General features: G+C 39.0%; 1 protein-coding gene across 2 annotated transcripts in view; it reads right to left on the bottom strand.

Moving 5' to 3' along the window:
* Positions 1-19,659, bottom strand: part of LOC146639603 (CUB and sushi domain-containing protein 1-like) — a 480,470-nt gene that overhangs the window by 100,715 nt on the left and 360,096 nt on the right. For both annotated transcript variants that reach the window (XM_085353830.1, XM_085353836.1), the window contains exons 21-25: positions 17,913-18,029; positions 17,147-17,362; positions 16,188-16,376; positions 11,761-11,930; positions 1,259-1,415 (exon numbers count right to left, since the gene is read on the bottom strand). In XM_085353830.1, the coding sequence (XP_085209956.1) occupies positions 1,259-1,415; positions 11,761-11,930; positions 16,188-16,376; positions 17,147-17,362; positions 17,913-18,029 (849 nt within the window). The remainder of the gene's footprint in view (positions 1-1,258; positions 1,416-11,760; positions 11,931-16,187; positions 16,377-17,146; positions 17,363-17,912; positions 18,030-19,659) is intronic.

Below are 19,659 nucleotides of genomic sequence, written 5' to 3'. Positions count from 1 at the left end.
CAGCTATTAAGATGTGTGTGTGCATATGTGTTTGTCAGAAAGAAAGACAGCCTGTTTCAGATATTCATGCACTCATTTTTTACAGTATGCTTGGTAAGCTACTGTTGCACTCTGGCCCTCAACAGAAAATCCTTGGGAAAAGTGATTGTTGATCTTTCAAGCTGTCAAAAAGGGAAAAAGAAAAACAAAGCAATGCAATTTGCTGACTGAGAAAGGCTAGTCTCTACAGTTTTGTAGTACATGACACCTATTTTGTTCTGCTATATACATTAGCACTCAAGAATCACTTGACTGAAGCATGGGGCAGGTGCAGGAAACATTCAAGAGGGCAATCAAAAACAATTACTACCACTCTAGATTTCAATTATAAACATCTCTTCATGACGATCTTTGAGATGAGCTACTTCTCATATAGTAAATTACTGTTTGCGTAGCTGTGTGCATATATTGCTGTCATTTTTAGGACTACTTTTGATCAACAATTTGTGATGGAATTTGTGTAATTTTTTGTGTAACTCTTGCCTCTGTATGGGATCAGGGAGACCAGATATCCCTAATGTGGTGATCTCAGGCTACAACTACTAATTTGCTATATACATTTTCTGTTTAACTGCAGATAATCAAAACGATGTCTCCACCAAGTGCAACATCAAGAAGGAATATTTTAAAACCCATCCATCCATTCTCTTCCACTTCTCCTCAACAAGGTCACGGATGGCTGGAACCTATCCCTGCTACCAAAGTGTGAGAGGTGGGATAAACCCTGATCAGATCGCCAGTCTGACACAGACAGACAAACAATTATTCACACTCAAATTTACACCAGTGGCAATTTAGAATCATCAATTAACCTAATCCTTCTAATTGTATTTCTTTGGACTGTAGGAGAAAGCCAGAATGTCCAGAGAGAACCCACACAAACATGGGGAGAACATGCAAACTCCACACAGAAAGGCCCCAGCGAGATGGTGGGGTCAAACTCAAGACCTTCTTAAGGCAACAGTGCAAACCACGTGCCACCATGCTGCCCATAATTTGAAATATGAAACATTAAAAGGTATTAAGGAACAGTTTATGGATGTGCAAATATGTATAAGCCATTTCCCTTTAATTTAAAGTAAAATTGAAGTAGAAAGGTGTCTGTGATAGACAGCAAGAGTCGTGTTAAAAGCTCCTTTCAAACCAGCACTGTACAAGTAAATACACATTTTAAATGATCTGTATTCCTGGTTTAAACATTTTGATAAAGATCACTTACTTGTATATGTAAGGTGGAAACCCTGATTAGTTCCAGAAGCATTGCTATTAAACTCCAGCCACAGGTGATTAGATGTACTATTGATGACACGACCCATCATGTCTTCACGAGTAAAATTACCAAGGAGGCGTGACGAACTGTTCTCTCCATCATATACCTGTCAATCAAAACAAAGGATTAGGATTTCAGGACATGAATAAAAACATGAGTGTTAGAAATAATGAGGCTGTCAGTGAACATAGGTGCACAGTGCACTCCTGGCTTGGTATGAAAAACCAAAAGGCAATGCATAATGTGGGAGGTAAAGTATAAAAGGCTTATTTTTTAGTTTAGCATCCAATCCATCCATTGCTTTGTGTCCTGTTTCCTTCTCTCTGGCCACCTACTCCAGCTTTTCTTGTGGGACACAGACGTATTCCCAAGCCAGCCAAGAAGCATAATCTCTCTGTCATGCCCTGGGTCTTCCTCTGGGTCTGCTCCTTGTAGGACCCAAAAAGCTTATGGCCATAGTTGAGGAAGGTAGATCAACCAGTAAACTGACAGCTTAGTTTCATGTTCAGATCTCTCTTCACCAAAGTAGGCAAGGACAGCATTCACTTGAGGTAGCAACTCCTTGTGAAACCATGGGTGGCACTCCACACTTTTCCAGCTTTTCTAATTCTCATTCCTACCACTTCCCACACAGCTGTAAACTGCCCCAGTTCAAGGTGAATGTCACTGCTGAATGCCACTGAAGCCAAAAGAGTCACATCACACACAAAAAGCAAAAAGGTGGTTCTCAGGTCACCAAACTAGAGACCTTGTGCACTTGCCTATCTCTAGAGATTCTGTCCACAAAAGTTATGAACGCAAACGATGACAAAGGGCAACCACAGTGAAGTCCAACTCCCACTGGAAATGAGTCTGTATTACGCTATTATAATGGTTGTACAAAGACTGGATGGCCTATAAAAACAGATCCTGAAGCAACCTCCCACAGGACACCCTGAGGGACAAGTTCGATCCCACACATAATCACACACACAAGGGTTGAGCAAACTCCTACACACCCTAGAATATCCTCATGGCCATAAGGAGTTTGTCCAATATTCAATGACCAGGACAAAAGTGGAATGCATGAGAGGTATGACACACTCTATTGTCCAGTACTCTGACATAGATCTGCTCAGGTGGGCCAATGACAGTGATCCTGCTAAAGTTAACCTCCTAGGACCTGGCGTCCACATATGTGGACATCACATTTTCGGTTGTCTAGACCAAAATACTACATTTTTCTTTACACGGGCCTGATATCCACTTATGAGGACATTATATTGCCACTGTTCTATCGAAATTTAAAGCGAAAGTCCTCATATGTGGATCTCATTTTTCTAAAAAACAAAACAAAACACGTAATTCTTGTTTTTTACATTCATCAGGTCCCAATCAGCCCAAATAGCAAAGAGAAATTAAAAATGCATGCCATGAATGAGTTTGGGTCTTAGGAGGTCAAAGCAAGTCACTTTTTAAAAAATAAAAAGGGAAACCAGCACCCCGGTGGGGCAATCCAGGACAGTCCAGGACATTTAAAAAATTGCTTATCTTATCTGACATTTTGTTTGCCACAATTAAAAGTGGCACAGTGAGCACATTGTATGAACCTACTTTCAATTTTGCTGTTTAATTCTTGTTCGTAACCTCTGGCAAACAGTAAATTTGAAAATCACTTTAAATTCAGTACTGGCAACGGGAATATTGTAGCCCTCAATGAAATATAAAAAGCTGGTTATTCACAGTAAAGGTTGTCTCAAGCTGTCATAAGTGTTCAAAAAGTGTATTTATATTTTGAAAAATTATCCCCCTTCATTTTACAGATGAAACCATTAAAAAGAAATAGAGCATTTTTTTCTCCATAAAAGCTAGAAGCCTCAGTATGCATATTTTTACTAATAACTAAACACACTGGTAAAGCCAAGTCAATGCCTGTGTTTATGTGTGACTTTATTTGATATGCGCATTAAAGGAGGGGAAAAATGAATAAGACTGAAAGCAAGTGAAGACAGGAGTTTTGGTTTACGGTGACACAAAAACGTCTCTCGTTTGTATTTTCTTTGTCGATCACTTACTCACCCTCCTTTTCGATATTCAAATATTACGAAAGCATTAGTGATGTTACCATTTTAGTCTGTGAAGGTTCTCAGTCATCCAGGTCATCGTAGTCAAAGGAGTTTGCAAGGAAAAGCGTCTGGACTTCTTTAAGTTGCTTGAAGACGTTTCACCTCTCATCTGAGAAGATTCTTCAGTTCTAAGGTCAAATGGTGGGGAGTCCCAGATTTAAACCTAGTGGGAGTAACCCCCCAAAGAGGGACAAAAGGACCCCCTGATGATCCTCTAATCGCCTGAGCCAAGGTGTGAAAACGGGTGTGGGTCCCAATCAGCCAGAGTTTCGGGTGAGCTCACTGTGTAACCTGGCCCCACCTTATCATGCGAATTCCTGAGGTCAGATGGCCCAGGATGTGAGTGGGGGTTAAGGCGTCTGGGGAGGGAACTCAAAACTGGATTATAGATGGCAGACAGTTGGTGTCGTAAACCACCGCCTCTGTTCAAAGATGGTCGCTCACAGTGGACATAGATGGCTTCTTTCACTCCTCTTTCAAACCATCTGTCCTCTCTGTCCAAAATATGAACACTGGCATCCTCGAAAAAGTGTCCTTTATCCTTTAGATGCAGATGGACAGCTGAGTCTTGTCCTGTGGAGGTGGCTCTTCTATGTTGTGTCCCCACCATTTGACCTTAGAACTGAAGAAGCTTCTCGGATGAGAGGTGAAATGTCTTCAAGCAACTTAAAGAAGTCCAGACGCTTTTCTTTGTAAGCTCCTTTGGTTACCATTTCAGATTTCTTGCTGAACAGGGTCTCGTTTTAGTTTCCAACAATTCTGGTTTGCAATATATTCATTAACCTGTAATTGTGCACTCATAGAAGCAGCACAAACAAGAGGCAAAACAGCTGGAAGCAATTTATTTCGAATGAGCACATTGAAAGAAGTAGATACAGAGGGTGGAATAATGGCTGCCAAAAAACATCTTTATAACTTGGCAACACAAGAAAGTTGAGCAGAGTATTAGATTGAAGGGCTGTGCTGTGTATTTTACTTACTAAAGCCCCATTATTATGGTTTAAAAATACAGGTTTTCACCAAAACTAAAAATAAGAGGTACTTGTTATCACCAAAGTAAGTTTCTAAGCTAGCACTACATCCACAAAGTGAGCTAGTGACAAACAGAAGTTGCTTTTTTAAACAAGTTTTCATGTTTTATTGAAAATACTGTTTCCAACATTGTAAACATGTAGACAAAGAGGAGAACAGCCCTTAATTTGAAAATAATCTCTCTTGATTCATTTGAAACTATTGAAGGCAGTATTTGGTAGTGAAACTAGCTCACACAATGTGATATAAATATATTGTTCGTGCTTGGGTTGGTTATGCTTATATTTGGCAGACAGTGACATTTCTAAAGATTGCTAATGACAGGTCTGCAGGTCGCAGGAATGCCAAAGAAAATAGACGAAGGCAAGGTAATGTTCTATCTCAAGTCAGTACTGTCAGTCAGCAGAGACACCACCTGCTACAAACATGTACCTAGTTTATATTTGAGTACGTGGCCACTGGAAGCGCAGGTTGAAATTGCATCACAGTATCAGCAGCATTACTCCACTAAACTTCATTTTCTTTCCCATGTTCCCACCCCACAGCTTCCCTCTCAGTGTCCTCCAATTTTGCGTCGTTCCGTCTGCCTCTCTTGCTTTCTGCCTTTCTTTCTTTCTTTCTTTCTTTCTTTCTTTCTTTCTTTCTTTCTTTCTTTCTTTCTCTGTTTCAGTAAAACTCAGTATGGTTAATGAAAAGCCCTGCAGCTCATAAATCAACATGTCACCATCTGCCACCCCTCCTCTCTCTGTCTGTGTGACTCTTTCTCTCGTTCTCACTTGTTCTCTTACCACCTCTATTTTCATAACAATTCCTTCACACCCCGACTTTGTTTCCTTCTCACCCTCCCTCTTTTCTTCAGGCATGGGGGTAAATCTCAGTAAATATGGTCAATCACTGTATTAGCTGATATTTTCAGGCAAATTGAGCTTGGTAAGCCTCTTCTTTAATAGTGCCAGGGCAAAAACTTAGCCAACAGCAAGAGAAATTGTAATGAGCTGCTTCATATATTACAGGAGAGTTTCGCCTCAAGCTGGCTGGAACTGTTAAACAAATGGTTTGTGTTCACAGTGTTCAGCTGCAGTAACAGGAATTAGCTCCATTACTGTTAGCCTGGGGAGTGGCGTGCTAATTGCTAGCCTAAGTGGCACTTTGGGGCTTTTTCTTTTTACTCATCCATTTTAGTTTTGCTGTATGCTTTCTGCTAATTTTGGGGGAAATTTATAATTAATACACTATGATCAGCCACAACATTAAAACCACCTAATTCTAATTTTACGTAGGTCTTGCTAAACTTCAGTGAAGGATCTCCAGCCCTTGGGACAAAAACATGGGATCTCTGGTGGTATCCTGTGGTGACCATATATATGCCTTTAGGGGAGGTTGCAGAGCAGGTCATCCTAATTGGAAGATTGGTGGTTTGATCCCTGGCTGTTCCAAATGTCCTAAGACTATGAATGTGTGTGTGAGATAGAAAGCACTTGAAGGAATGGGTGAATCAAGAGGTTCAACAAGTTATATAAAGTATTTCGAGTGCTCAGGTAGAGTAGAGTAGAGAAGCACGATATAAGAACCAGTCCATTTACCACTTCAGGACCGATATGGGCATTACAGTAAGTCTATAGTTCATGAGGTATTGTATATAGGTTACATCTAAGCAGTTTTTGGTGCAATATCCTATTTGTGAAGACCGTTGTCATCAAGGGGTGATATCTCCATGGGAGATGGATTTGTTCTGCAGTACTGTCCCAGTGGATGTAAATGCGAGACCAAAAGTTTTCTAGCTTGAGCATTGCAAAGTGTCAATCTATTTCAGCTGGTTCTGATGTTGTGGTAGGTCTCCACAGATGTTGTACACATTCACCAAACTGACCCTGAAATAGACATTAAATAAATATTTTAAATAGCTATAGTACAGTGATCCTATCCCATTAAGCATCTGGTATCTTTTTATAACTATTGCTTTTTGCAGTATAGCACACAAGTAACGATGCCCTTGTGCAATATCACTCAGATGTTGGATGGTTAAAATTAGATTTCTTTTAAGATAAAAAAGCTGAAAATCTAAGGATTTTAGTTTGAATATAATACAACACAGGACCAAAAGTAAGAATTTAGTACAACAAAATTGAGTATTTTCAGTTATTTTGTCTGTAGAAACCTCTATTATTTTGGCAGTGCAGTTTCGGGTTTTATTAAGTCATTTGGACCACTTCTATTCTGCTGGGCTTCTGGATACTCCAAGTGATATTTTCAGCAAGTATTCTGGCTTTTCCACAGCTTCCATGGTGTCATCTATAAGTGCCAGCTACCTCTCGCTCTTTGTACTCACAGCTCCATAACTTTACACTTGAGCAATATTTATTACTGTGGTAAACCTGAGCAGATACTATAAAACGTGATGGATCTCAATGGGCCAAACAAGTGTTTTTTTGGGCTCATGTGACAAAATAAGACAGTATATATTCCCAGTATTCACATCAAGCTTTTTTATGCTAATAAGCAAAATTTAATCTTAACAATCAAGTATGTTTTTTCCCATCCATATCCAATCTCTGAGCTGTCACAGAAAACCTAAATCCTAGTGTCCTGTCTGAAGCTCAAGTCCATTTGTTTTTCAGTCTGATTGTGGAAGTAGTGTACCGAGGCAAGTATTTGTTGTGCTATAGCTCAATCTATACCTCATACATGCAGCTGCAACTGTGTTTCAGTGCACAGTTTAGTTTAGAATTATCTTGCTGAAAAAAAACAAACCCTTTCTAGAAAAAGCAGAGATCTGGAGAGCCACATATGTGCACTAATGCACCCCTATAGCATCAAAGAGGATGATTTTGAATGGAAAAGAAGCCAGATGGTTCGATGAGCCCGCTCCTTTTTAGCAAAGAGAAGATGCAGCATCTATATTATATAACTTGGAATTTTGATTCATCAGCCCACAGTACAGTTTTCAATGTTGCCTCAGTCCATCTTAAATGAGCTCGGGATCAGAGAGGGTAACGGCATTTGTTCGAAATGTTGTTTTTTTTCTTTACGCTGTATAATTTTAACTTGCATTTGCAGTTGCAGGAACAAACTGTGTTCACTGGCAATGAATTTCTGAGCCCATGCTGTGATTTTCACTGCAAAATCATGTCTCTTCCTAATGTTGCACCACCTGAGGCCTGGTGATTACAACTATTGAATACTGTTTTTCAGCCCTGTCCCCGGTGCACAGAGAATTATATTTTATATTGTAAATGATGTGCTCCAAAATATCTTCATAATTATATGCAGTGGGCCAGAAACATCCGGAATTTGCTCGTTTGTGTTGTTGTGTTTGCACATCTCTGTTGCTTGTGGGGCTCGCACACAAGAATTTCACTCGCATGTGCTGTGCCAGTGTGCCTGCACATGTGATGTGACAATAAAAAGTGATTTGATTTGATTTGATTTGATTTGGAATGATCCAGAACAGCCACAGAAATCCAAGTATCCAACATCCTGCCTGCACACTCTGCACATCCTTTTTAACTTCTCATCCCTGTCATTCTTCCCATTCCCGTGTTCCCAAACCAATTCTCTGTGAATAGCACGCATGGTCGTCGATTAATTGCTGTGACAACTGCATATCAGCAATCATAAGACATGATCATTTGACCAATCATGGCTCATTGTTATGCAATTGTATTAGTTTTGATTGTTATGCAACAGTGCTATTCATAAAGATGAAGAATCCTGCAGTCTACTGAGACTGTAGACGTCTACAAAAACGTTGCATCCAGAGGGTTTAAATGACAGTAAAACCAGGTGAGGCTGGCATGCAGTAATGTGTGGTGCAGTTTTATAACAATGCACTGTGTTGGACTGATGCAGGGCAAATTGTGGTATCTATGGGTATTGCTAGGTTATGCAGCAGAAAAGGTGGTAAATGCATATAAATGCATTCAGTTCAGCATTCAATACAATCCACCCCTCACAACTCATCAGGAAACTGACAGACCTGGGTATCAGTTCCCTCATCTGCAAATGGTTACTGGACTTCCTGACCAACCGCCCCCAACATGTCCGGCTGGATAACCGCTGCTCATCTACCATCACAATGAACACCGGTGTACCACAAGGCTGTGTGATGAGCCCTTTCCTCTACTCCCTCTTCACCCACGACTGCAGACCTGCTGATGGTTCCAACACCATCATTAAGTTTGCAGATGACACCACGGTGATTGGCCTCATCAGTGACAACGATGAGGCCGCCTACAGGGAGGAGGTGGATCGTCTGGCTGAGTGGTGCGACAGAAACAACCTGCTGCTTAACACCGAGAAGACCAAGGAGCTCATCGTGGACTACAGGAGGAATGCTGACCAACATCTACCCATCCACATTAAGGGGACGGCTGTGGAGCGTGTGAGCAGCTTCAAGTTCCTGGGAGTCCACATCTCCGAGGATCTCACCTGGACGACCAACTGCTCCAAGCTGGTCAAGAAGGCTCACCAGCGCCTCTTCTTCTTGAGGACTCTGAGGAAGAACCACCTGTCCTCAGACATCCTGGTGAACTTCTATCGCTGCACCATCGAGAGCATCCTGACCAACTGTATAACAGTCTGATACGGGAACTGCTCTGCCTCGGACCGGAAGGCGTTGCAGAGGGTCGTGAAAACTGCCCAGCGCATCGCCGGAGCACCACTTCCTGCCATAAAAGACATCTACAGGAAGCGGTGTCTGAAAAGGGCTGGGAAAATCATCAAAGACCCCAGTCACCCATCACATGGACTCTTCACCCTCCTGCCCTCTGGGAGGCGCTACAGGAGCCTCCGGACTAAGACCACCAGGTACCGGAACAGCTTCTTCCCCACAGCTGTCAGACTCCTGAACTCTGCCTCCTGACATCTGACCCACGTTAAACTCATGGACTGAACATACACACACCCACAATGGACAACTGTACCCTCAAACACAATAATAACATGGACTGAACCACCACTCACAACCACTAGCACTTTATATAGCCTCTGTAGAAACTATCTACACCCTCACTTATCTTAACTGCACTACTGTATAGCTCTGTGTAAATAATCATTCTGTACATTCGATAATCTTTAATCCTACAACTGTTTACAACTTGCATAGTTCCCATTTCTGTATAGCTGTATATCCCAGATTCTGTAATGTTATTTATTTCATATTCTGTATAGTTTTTCATATTTATATCCTGTTCATATCCTGTACATAGCTTGTACTCACTACAGCCTGTACATACTTATAGTTATAGAATATTCACAACATACTTCATACCGTGTACATTATAACATACCATAATAGACCCATTTCTGTAATATACTCACATATCTATATTATTGCTAATATATATTGTAATATATCTATATCACTAAAGCACTTCTGGATGGATGCAAACTGCATTTCGTTGCCCTGTACCTGTGCATGTGCAATGACAATAAAGTTGAATTCTATTCTATTCTATTCTATATATTTCAAGGGGAAAAGCATTTAAAACCTTATTAGTTTAAAAGTCTGCAAACTTTTAAATGATTTTGATTAGGTTTGATGGGATATTTTGTACATGCAATTTTTATTTCCTGTTGACAATTAGATTTCCTTTATCTCCTTTTTCTGAATATACAGGGAATATTTAGGCGTTTGCGTGTCTGTTAACCATCTTGGCGTCACTTTCCTTTTGTTAAAAGGATTTTTACTTTTTTCAAACACATCCCACTGGGAACAGTTCCAGCTTTTACAATGACGTTAAGCCTCTCTAAAAGTCAGGAAGAACCCTGCTAATACAATCTAACTACAGACAGGCTCAGCCAATGCTCTAGGCCTAAGACTGATAATACACTCTAACCACATACTGGCTTAACCATGCCCTCAGGCCTAATACTGCTAAGAGACATTGTGAATAAAAACAGTTTTAGACGATGTCTGTAGGACAGCGCTAAGACTGTAAAATAGCTTGCACAATTGCCAACGGGGCATGTACCAGAGCGAGACTTATGAGGATATATGCGCATCAGAAATATCTGTAATTCTCTGTGCAGATGGGAATTTTTTAACATCAAGTTTATAACAAAAAAAATTTCTTGACTAAAAAAAACCCCAAAAAACTCCACATTTTAAATACACTAAAGATCAATGTACCTCTTTCAGTGTCTTAGAAAAAAAGTTCAAGGAGTTTAGATTTTTTTTACTAAATACAAATAAATATATTGTCAAAAAACAAACAAACAAACATTTCTTTGTCCAAAATAAAGGCTGAACGTGAACTCTGTGGTTTATTACATGTTAATGTTATCCTTGAAGTTGGAAGTTTTAACTTGGGAGTCTATGGGCACTGACTTAGTGGCCTTTAGTAGATGTCAATTATTTGGCACTTCACCAGTTTGCTTTTTGAATAATGCAAAAGGGAATACAACAAAGAAACAGCAAAAAAACTAAAGAAAGAAAGATATTGAAAAGTAAACACTAAACCATGCAGGAGGTGATCATCCAAAATAAAAATAGCTAGCAACACAACAATAAAGCTTGAAACTGGGGTAAAACGTCTCTCTTCTATTGTACAAATTGTGTCAAATAGCTATTCATTTTATTGATGGTACCCCCATAATATGAGTAATGAAAGTGCAAAAAAGCCAACCTTCAAACACAATAATAATTGTACACTGTAGTGGATTCATTAGAGGGTTAATAGAGGAAGAATTGATCCTTCTGTGCCTCTGCTTCCAAAGCATTCATTCAGCATGGATGACTACAGCAGGAGCACCATCAGCACTAATAGGGAAGATGGTTAATAACCCCCTGCAGGGATGTTATTGCTTCTTGCAACAATGTTTAACACATCTAAAAGGTAGGTCTACCTTGACAATACTATTTAACTACATAGCAGGTAAGCCAAGAAACCAGAGACCCTAATGTTATTCACTCTTCTCCTTTTCCTGGACTTGCACATCTCATATAATTAAAGGACAAACATTCCCTGACACATTAATTAGACCAGATGTTCATGGCTAGAACAAAAGCTTTGACACATTATTTCATAGAGTATTCATGCTAGCATCTAGAGCTCAGCAAGCCAAACACGTAATGATTGTTCAAGCAAAGTCAAAGTACATACAGCTTTGCATTTTGACAGCATTTGATAGTATAATCCTGTATGTATTTTGTCTGTCTGTGTGTGTGTGCGTGTGTGCGTGTGTGTGTGTGTGAGAGAGAGAGAGAGAGAGAGAGAGAGAGAGAGAGTCAGTAAATAAATTATACACTTTAGGACTAATTGGTGAAATTTGTCGTTTTTGCATGCATATCTGTGTGTATGTGAGGGTACACACCTTGAGATAATCTCCATCTTGCAATGAGAAGCTCTCAGCTTTCAGCCTGATTCCTTTGCCCTTTTCAGTAGTAATGCGGTAGATGCACTCATGGTTGTTATTGTAGTTGGAGGGGAAATTTGGAGAAAGGAGAACACCTTCTGGTCCCAGTGAGGAGGCCCCACACTCAGCTGTTGCGAGGCAGTAGAGGAGAAGTTACAAAATGAGAACACTTCTATCTAATTATCTCTGAATAGCAGGCTTGGGTTATAATTTATTTAAATTAAAAAAAAAAAAACATTCTGCATGACGTGGAGAGAGCATGGCGCATATTAAGTAGCGCCACAAACTTTTTTTCAACTCGGCAGAGACAATGCAAAAGTCTATTAAAAAACAGTGGAAAAGTCTTGAGCCACCGCTCTTATGTTTCTCTAGAAAAATGAGAAATAGGTGAAGTGATGCAAACATAAATGGAAATATAGCAATATGGTATAAAAGGCAAAAACAGAGTTTGCACCGTTCTAAAGAGCTTGAATGTCAATATTCAGTTTGACTACCCTATTTTTTTAACACAGCCTGAACTCTCTCGTAATTTCTTTAAGTAGTCTTCAGAAAGAGTTGAAAGCTTCTTGAAGGTTCATTTTTCTGTCAAGATTATCCCAGTAATCTCAACGTTGGGATTCTGCAGAAGAATTCATATCTGATAGTGTCCCACTGCGTGGTTTTCTATCCATGCTTTTACTGCATTAGCAGTATGTTTGGGATCACTGTTATGCTGAAAAATGAAGCCGTTGCTAATCAGACCTCTTCCAGATGGTACTGCCTGGTGGATCATTTTTAGATGGTACTTTTATGCGTTCATAATACCATCAGTTTTGACAAGATCCCCCAAAATAAAAAGCTTAACTGCCTCCCCGATCCATGACAGAGCCTCCACTGTGTGTTACAGACGGCTGTAGACACTCACTGTTGTACCTCTCTCCTGACCTCCTCTGTACATAAAGATCGATGATGATCTGAACCAAGAATGTAAAAATTGCCTCTGGTTTCCAGTCCAGTTCATGTGTAGCTTAGCATACATCAGCCTTCACTTGGTGTTTCCCTTCTGTAAGAATGGCTTCGTCACTGCCACCTTTTTCAGTGAGGCCACTTCTGATTAGGTTTCATTGAACTATAGGGCCAGATGCATCTCGCAGGTCCTGTGCCAGGTTCTTTGCTAGATGTTTTCCTGTTTCTTCAGAAGATGGCTCTCAGTTATTGTTCATCTTCGGTAGGTAATCTTTTACAGAGATGGGCAGTAAGTAATCGTATTAAAGTAATCGTATTACAGTAACGCGTTACTGTAATACGATTACTTTTTTCAAGTAACGAGTAATGTAAGGGTTACTAAAACCCTGATTTTTTTTGCGAGTGTCTCATGACAGTGACGTAAGCGAGTGCCACGTTCGTGACAACAGCTGTGTGCAGATCAACAATGGACAATATATCGAGTGCGAGTATGAGCGTGCAGCGTTTAAAGCCTGGAAGTACTGACCTTACTTTGAGTTTGATTCCGTAAAAAGTGACGAAAACATTAGCGTCCGCTGTTCACTGCGTTGGAAGAAAACTTCTTTTTACAGCGAAAAAACCCCAAAACTTCTGAGCAAACACTGAGTGCGCTACAACGGAACGTGAAATTCACAGAGAAACTCGTGGATTCTTCCACTGACTGCTGCGGCACACCTGCAACAGGGCAAACCTCCGCCTGCTATACAGGTGAAAATAGAGCAACAGGACCGCTGAGTCTTTGATATTTTCTGCTGTGTTTCACTTGCATTTATTTGAAAGACTGAGTGTAAACACAAAATAATATTTTATTTTATTTTATGTGCTGGAATGTGCAGAAAATAGGTTTAAATGTTAAACAAATTTCTTCCAGTCAGAGAATGTTGCATATAATTTATTTTTTGCTTGATGCATAAAGTTAAAATATTAAAACTAATAAAACAAGTTTTAAAAAGAGACTTTTCCATTTGATTACATTTTGTATGATGGATTATGCAGAAAAAGTAGAATTGGGCTGAAAGATCTATCGCTTTATCACCTATTCAGGTTGTAAATCGTGTTTTAAAAAAGTAACTAAGTAACTAAGTAATTAATTACTTTTGAAAATAAGTATTCAGTAAAGTAACGGGATTACTTTTTTGGGGAAGTAATCAGTAATTAGTTACTGATTACTTTTTTCAAGTAACTTGACCAACACTGATCTTTTATACCTACCACTTCCTCTTTTTTCTTCCACTTGTCCAGTTTCCTCAAATTTCTTAAGGGCACACCATGCTGAGATAAGCAACGTTAACAGCTGATAACTCTTTGGTACTCACTTTGTTGGTGCAGAAATACTATTTTATGCCTGTTAAACTGTGCTATCATTGATAATGTTTGTAGTTTCAGCTAAAAGGGGGGGGATTATATGCATTTACAACACACTGCTAGTCACAAAATGCCTGAAGAGACTATTATGTTTAGACACAATACTGGTTCATTCTTTAGGTTAGGGCCCTTTTTTATTCTTGAATGAGTCATATGTCAGATTAACAAACTAAAAACATTGCCCTGAAAATGGTCAGGTGTAAGGACTGGACTGAAAATGAGAGACAAAGCAGCCAATGTTGAAACATTTGAAAGACCTTCAGAAAGCCGGGACAACTACTGTTCAAGTCCAAAAAAAAACCAAAAACCCTGCAAAAATATAAAGAAATGACTGCTGGCTCAAGGCTCTTGCACTGTACTGCAGTTCAAAAAGCATTGTCTGAAATATGCTACAAAAACAACAAAATAACTTGAAAATAAACGACAAAACATTGATAAAAGGGCAGAAAAACAAAACAACACACAAAAAAACCCTGTAAACAATAAGGCTGGATAAGTATGTCGGAGAAGTCCTTCATGAAATTATACAGAATGATCTAGCAGGTGCCGTGCCTATCAAAGTTTAGGAATTCATATAAACTGGTACTTTGTACAAATAGTGTTTTGTCATATGCAAATGAGGAGGAGATAAAAGAAGAGAGCCGAGCAGGCTTTTAACTCCCACTGAAGAGGACCACCACTACTTAGAAGAAAAAAAGAGGAAATGGGAGTAATGAGACAGACGAGAGAGGGTGGTTTGAAACAATATAAAACACACTAAAAAAAGACGCAGTGTTTATCAAATCTGAAGAAATTTGAAATTCAAAACAACATTTCTGTAAATGTTCTGTCGTGTCTAAAGCAGATTAAGGTAGGAGGTAAGGAGCATAAATAAAGGAGAGTCACAGCAATTCTTCAGAAATTCCTTTTAAAGTGAAAAGAGTACAATAGAGTGGGAGTAAGAGAACAGAGCCTCGAGAAGAGGGGCAGGAAAGGGATAAAGAGAGAATTGGAAGGGGAAGAAAAGAAGAAGAGATAGCAGATGAACCAAGACAGACAAGCCTGAAAATGCTCAGAAAGAAATTAGAAAAGGGAAAAGGGGAGTAACAAAAGGCACGGTATTAACACTTTTCATATAGCGCCTAATGCCCCAATTATCTATCAAAGGACTGTCAAAATATAGAGGAAGAGAAGGAGAAACAGAAATTTAGACAGAGACAGAGCGCTAAAGAGAGGAACATTTAGAAGGAACGAAAGGGGATGAAACTAGTGCACATTGCCAGCTGCTCTTGCTTAGTTTCCTCTTAGTCAGGCTTGATCTCTTGACAGATAATGCTATTATAGCATTTTCAGTCTGCTCTTTCTGGGCTTCAAAATTACCAGCAACCACCAGTCAGACTCGCAAATTACCACCAGGATCCAAGAAAACATTGATACGCATCAAACGCTAAGAAGTTACAACGTGCAAACAGCAAAATTCTAGCAAATAAAACTAACATTTAACAAGTCGATTATTGTTACGTTAGCAATACAGTAATACTGTTGAATTAGAACAATGCTCCAGGTTTATTCATATGGCCAAGAATTTACTTTAAAAGTTTTGTTTTATTTGCCACCTGCCAGTTGTTTTCATAGAAGAGATAACATCTTCAACATTATATTTTTTAGTTTAATATTACATAAAAAATAGTCTGAATGTAAAAAGAGCATCTCTAATGTCATCCTGTTTAACCTAATAGCACCCTGTTGGTGCAATAACACTAGCAAAATGAATTTGTTAAAAATGACTGTGTAATGAGAGAATAAAGGAATTTTATTTTTTTAATTTACATTTTTTAAGAACACCAAAATGTTTTTTTAAATAACAATACTTTTTTTTTTTTTTTTTTTAAAGTTTGCAAATATATTCACAACCTCAGAAAGTCCAGTTTGACTCCTGCTAGCAATGGAAATGTTTTTCAAATGAAGAAATAATCTACCATGATTTCTGTTTTGCATGCTGTGGCTATCAATTTATATTTCTGGCAAATCAGTCAACCTAAGCGCTGACATCTTACCTATACATCGTGGTAGCGTGTTGCTCCAGACTCGCCTGCCTCCTCCCAGGCAAGTGATCTTGCTCTCTCCCTCAAGTCGGTAGCCAGGGAAGCAAGAAAAGTTCAATGAATCACCAACTTGAAAGCTGAGTCCCATTCTCCTGCTGGATGCTGGTACACCAGGATCCTCACATGGCTCCAAGTCATACTCTGTAGAGACAAATTGTCATGAGTCAGCATAAAAAGAAAGAAGGTATTAATTAATAAGAAGTGTGCAAAAATTGGTATATTAGCCAACACTAGAAAGAAATGCATTAACACTACATGTAAGCATTTGGAGCTGTGTCACTTAAGAGTCATAAAGACTCATTTTAAATTCCCCAGAATAATTTAAATACTTAAAGATTAATTTATTAAACTGTCATTAGCTTAAATTACAAGCATGTTAAAAAGGACACATTTGATTTAGTTTTCCCTGCTTCATCTCATTATGAAAACATATGCAGCAGTCTCATCTAAGACTGCTTCATCCACTGAGATAGGAAGCTCTGTAATCTGTAGTGCCAAATAGGTTTGAAATACTTAAGGAAACTGTCAAAAATTAGTGTATCATGTATCAGGTCCCAAATAAAAGCGTTTAAATGTAAGTGCAGCACTTAACCAGATGTACTGCATATCTGCCAAAATAACCAGTTAGGTTTAATAATGCATAAAACCCATTTTTCATCGCATATTAAAAAGTTACTTGAGCAGGTGAAACACTGTATCTAACAATTTGGTTTATTAGTTTGAAAATTTCAACAGTCTGCCATTAAAGAAAAGTCAGTGAATTTGTTATTTATTTATTTATTTTTTGGTAAGGGATCATCATACAGTCACTAACAGGCCAACTTAATAAGCCTTGTAATTTGCTTTAAAATGAATTTTAGCCAATGCAATGCTAAAAAAGAAGTAAAAAAATTGTGTTCAGGTGTTCTTACCTGAGAAAGTGATATTAAATCCTTCGTAACTCATGGAAAAATCTGAAATAAACCGTAGCTGAGCGCTGAAGTTCCCATAGAGTCCGGCTTTAACACTAGGAGGCAGCACGGAGCCAGTGAGTCGAGCTACCGGAACCTGAAAATTGCCATCCTCTGTGATTGACAAGTAGTCATGGTTCTCTTCCAGATGGAAAGTGTGGAAAACCAAATGGACTCCTGAAAGAACAGATGGCAAAATGGATAGATGGATGAAAGGATAGATGAATGCAAGAATGGATGGATAGGCATGCAGTGTAAGATAGACAGTTACAGATATGCAAAGCATACACTCTATCAGGCAATATATATAAGCAATAGTCTAAGCCACTGTACATGAGATTCTTATCCATCATCCAGTACCATCAGTGAGGAATATGCTCTGTCCCAAATCCATCTTGCATAATGTGTAAGTCATATAAAACTATCTGCAGTGACAAGAAAACCATAGAACCCCCACAGCGCTCTGATCTCAACATCTCTGAGTCAGTCTGGCATTACATGAAGAGGCATTACATGAACATAGTGAGAGGGCTGTGGCAAGTTGTCTAAGAGAACTATTTTTTACACTTGAAAAATTGTCCAAGTGTACACTGGAGAATTTGTGGCAAAGAGCAGCCACATTTCATTGCCTAACACATTTTTCCATATTATTAAAATATGAAAAAATACATATTTTAACATGTTATAACCAGTGATTGACATTTCCATTACATTTGAGCATTCTTACCTTTTCCATGGGACACTTCTATAGTCCAGGTGCAGTTAAGAGAATTGGGGTAGAAGTCAGGAAAGCCAGGAGACAGAATTGTTCCCGTTTTACCATAAACATAACCTCCACAAAGAGCTGAAAATGTGACAGACAGAGAAGATTGGAACACAGCTGGATATTTTCTTTTATTCAAAAAACTAAAAATGTACACGTCTTCAGTACCGTTAAGAGGTCGCCACCAGTGATCGGTGTAATGAGTTCCAAAGTAACATGTTACTATTGTCACATTACATTTTTCAGTAACACAAGAAAGTATTGCATTATTGTACTTAATTCAGTAATCATGTTATAGTTCAATTATGTAGTTACTTGTATTACAAAGGGTCTTTAGTTGACTGCATAATGGCGAACATGCCTTTCCCTTCCAGGGAGGAGGAAAATGGTGGGGTGCTCTACAACTTTTGAGAAGCGACAATATGGACACTACATTTGTTTTTATTGCACGCAGGACAATAGCACAATGGTAAAGTGAAAACTGCGTCCAAGACAGAAACATAATGCTGCTAACACAGCTTGGCTCATTACAAGTATGTGAAAAGTGACAGCATGCTTTGACAAAGCTAGTGAAGAACCCAGAGGGATGTTAAAAGCCTAGCCCAGCAGCCAGAGCCTGATCTTTAACAGTGTTAAAAAAAAGCAGTGATGATGAATCGGGCTTCTAGCGTTGTAGCATCCATTTCTACATGTTAGAGTAGAATCAGTGTGGAAAACATTTTGAAATCTCTTAGAGTTGGTTTTCAACTTTGCTTTTTGTTCAAACTTAGCAACACTAAAATAAAGACTATAGTGATGCTTTCGTTATTTCAGATTGGAACCAGGCTGCAGGAGAGGGGGCTGAGGTAGATATTCTTAACCGGTAACTATGTGACAATACATTTTAGGTCATGACACAAAATTAATGTGATTAATTACTTTCACCATGGATAACTAAGTAAGTACAGTATTACATTATTATCTTTTAAAAAAGAAACCAGCATTTCTAATAGATTACTTATTTTTTGAGTAACGATCCCAACTCTGCTCACCACCTACTGGCAGATTAATATAAATTCTTTATTAAATTCCTGGGACCTTGGCTTTTTTCCCCCCAGCCTGCAGAAAATCCCCCCTGAATTTGGTGTAGTTAGCATGGTGTTAAATTCAGGCCTGTACTGAAGACTTACTCTATGATTACATAAGAAGAAAGATTAATGTACAGTAGAACAACGTATAATAATAAAGAATAAAGATCTTAAGATGTTAGTCATACATAACTCTAATACCAAAACCTGGTGTCTCAGGTCTTGTATGTAAATCGACCTGTTATGCATGCAAACATTCTACTGTATAGTATGAGCAGTGAGCAATGAGCAGTGCTGATTTCAGCAAACACCCTTTGTGTTAGAAAAGCTTTTGCAAAGAGATTTTGCAAAGTGAACGAAACAAAGGTTAAAGATGAGCTTACTGCAGAAACAAAAGGACAAAAGGAAAGAGCAGGGAGAATGTCACAGACAAACAGAGACTGGTTTGTTAAAAGAGAGTGAGAGATTGGTGTGTGTGTGTGTGTGTGTGTGTGTGTGTGTTACCAGATACCTAGCCTCCACACAGAGCAATTCACTGATATGGAACGGGACAAATTCATTTGGGGTACTGCAGAATGAAAAATGCCATAGCAATGTAATGGAGAGTAAAAGAGAGCTAGCAGTACATCAGAGACTTCTGAACT

Source organism: Diplotaxodon limnothrissa, linkage group LG1 (assembly GCF_057381915.1).
Source record: "Diplotaxodon limnothrissa isolate DT_005_m linkage group LG1, D_limnothrissa_male_GT1.1, whole genome shotgun sequence".
Taxonomy (NCBI): Eukaryota; Metazoa; Chordata; class Actinopteri; order Cichliformes; family Cichlidae; genus Diplotaxodon; species Diplotaxodon limnothrissa.
The sequence above is the reverse complement of the archived record's forward strand: the minus strand, read 5'-3'. Positions and strand labels throughout refer to the sequence as shown.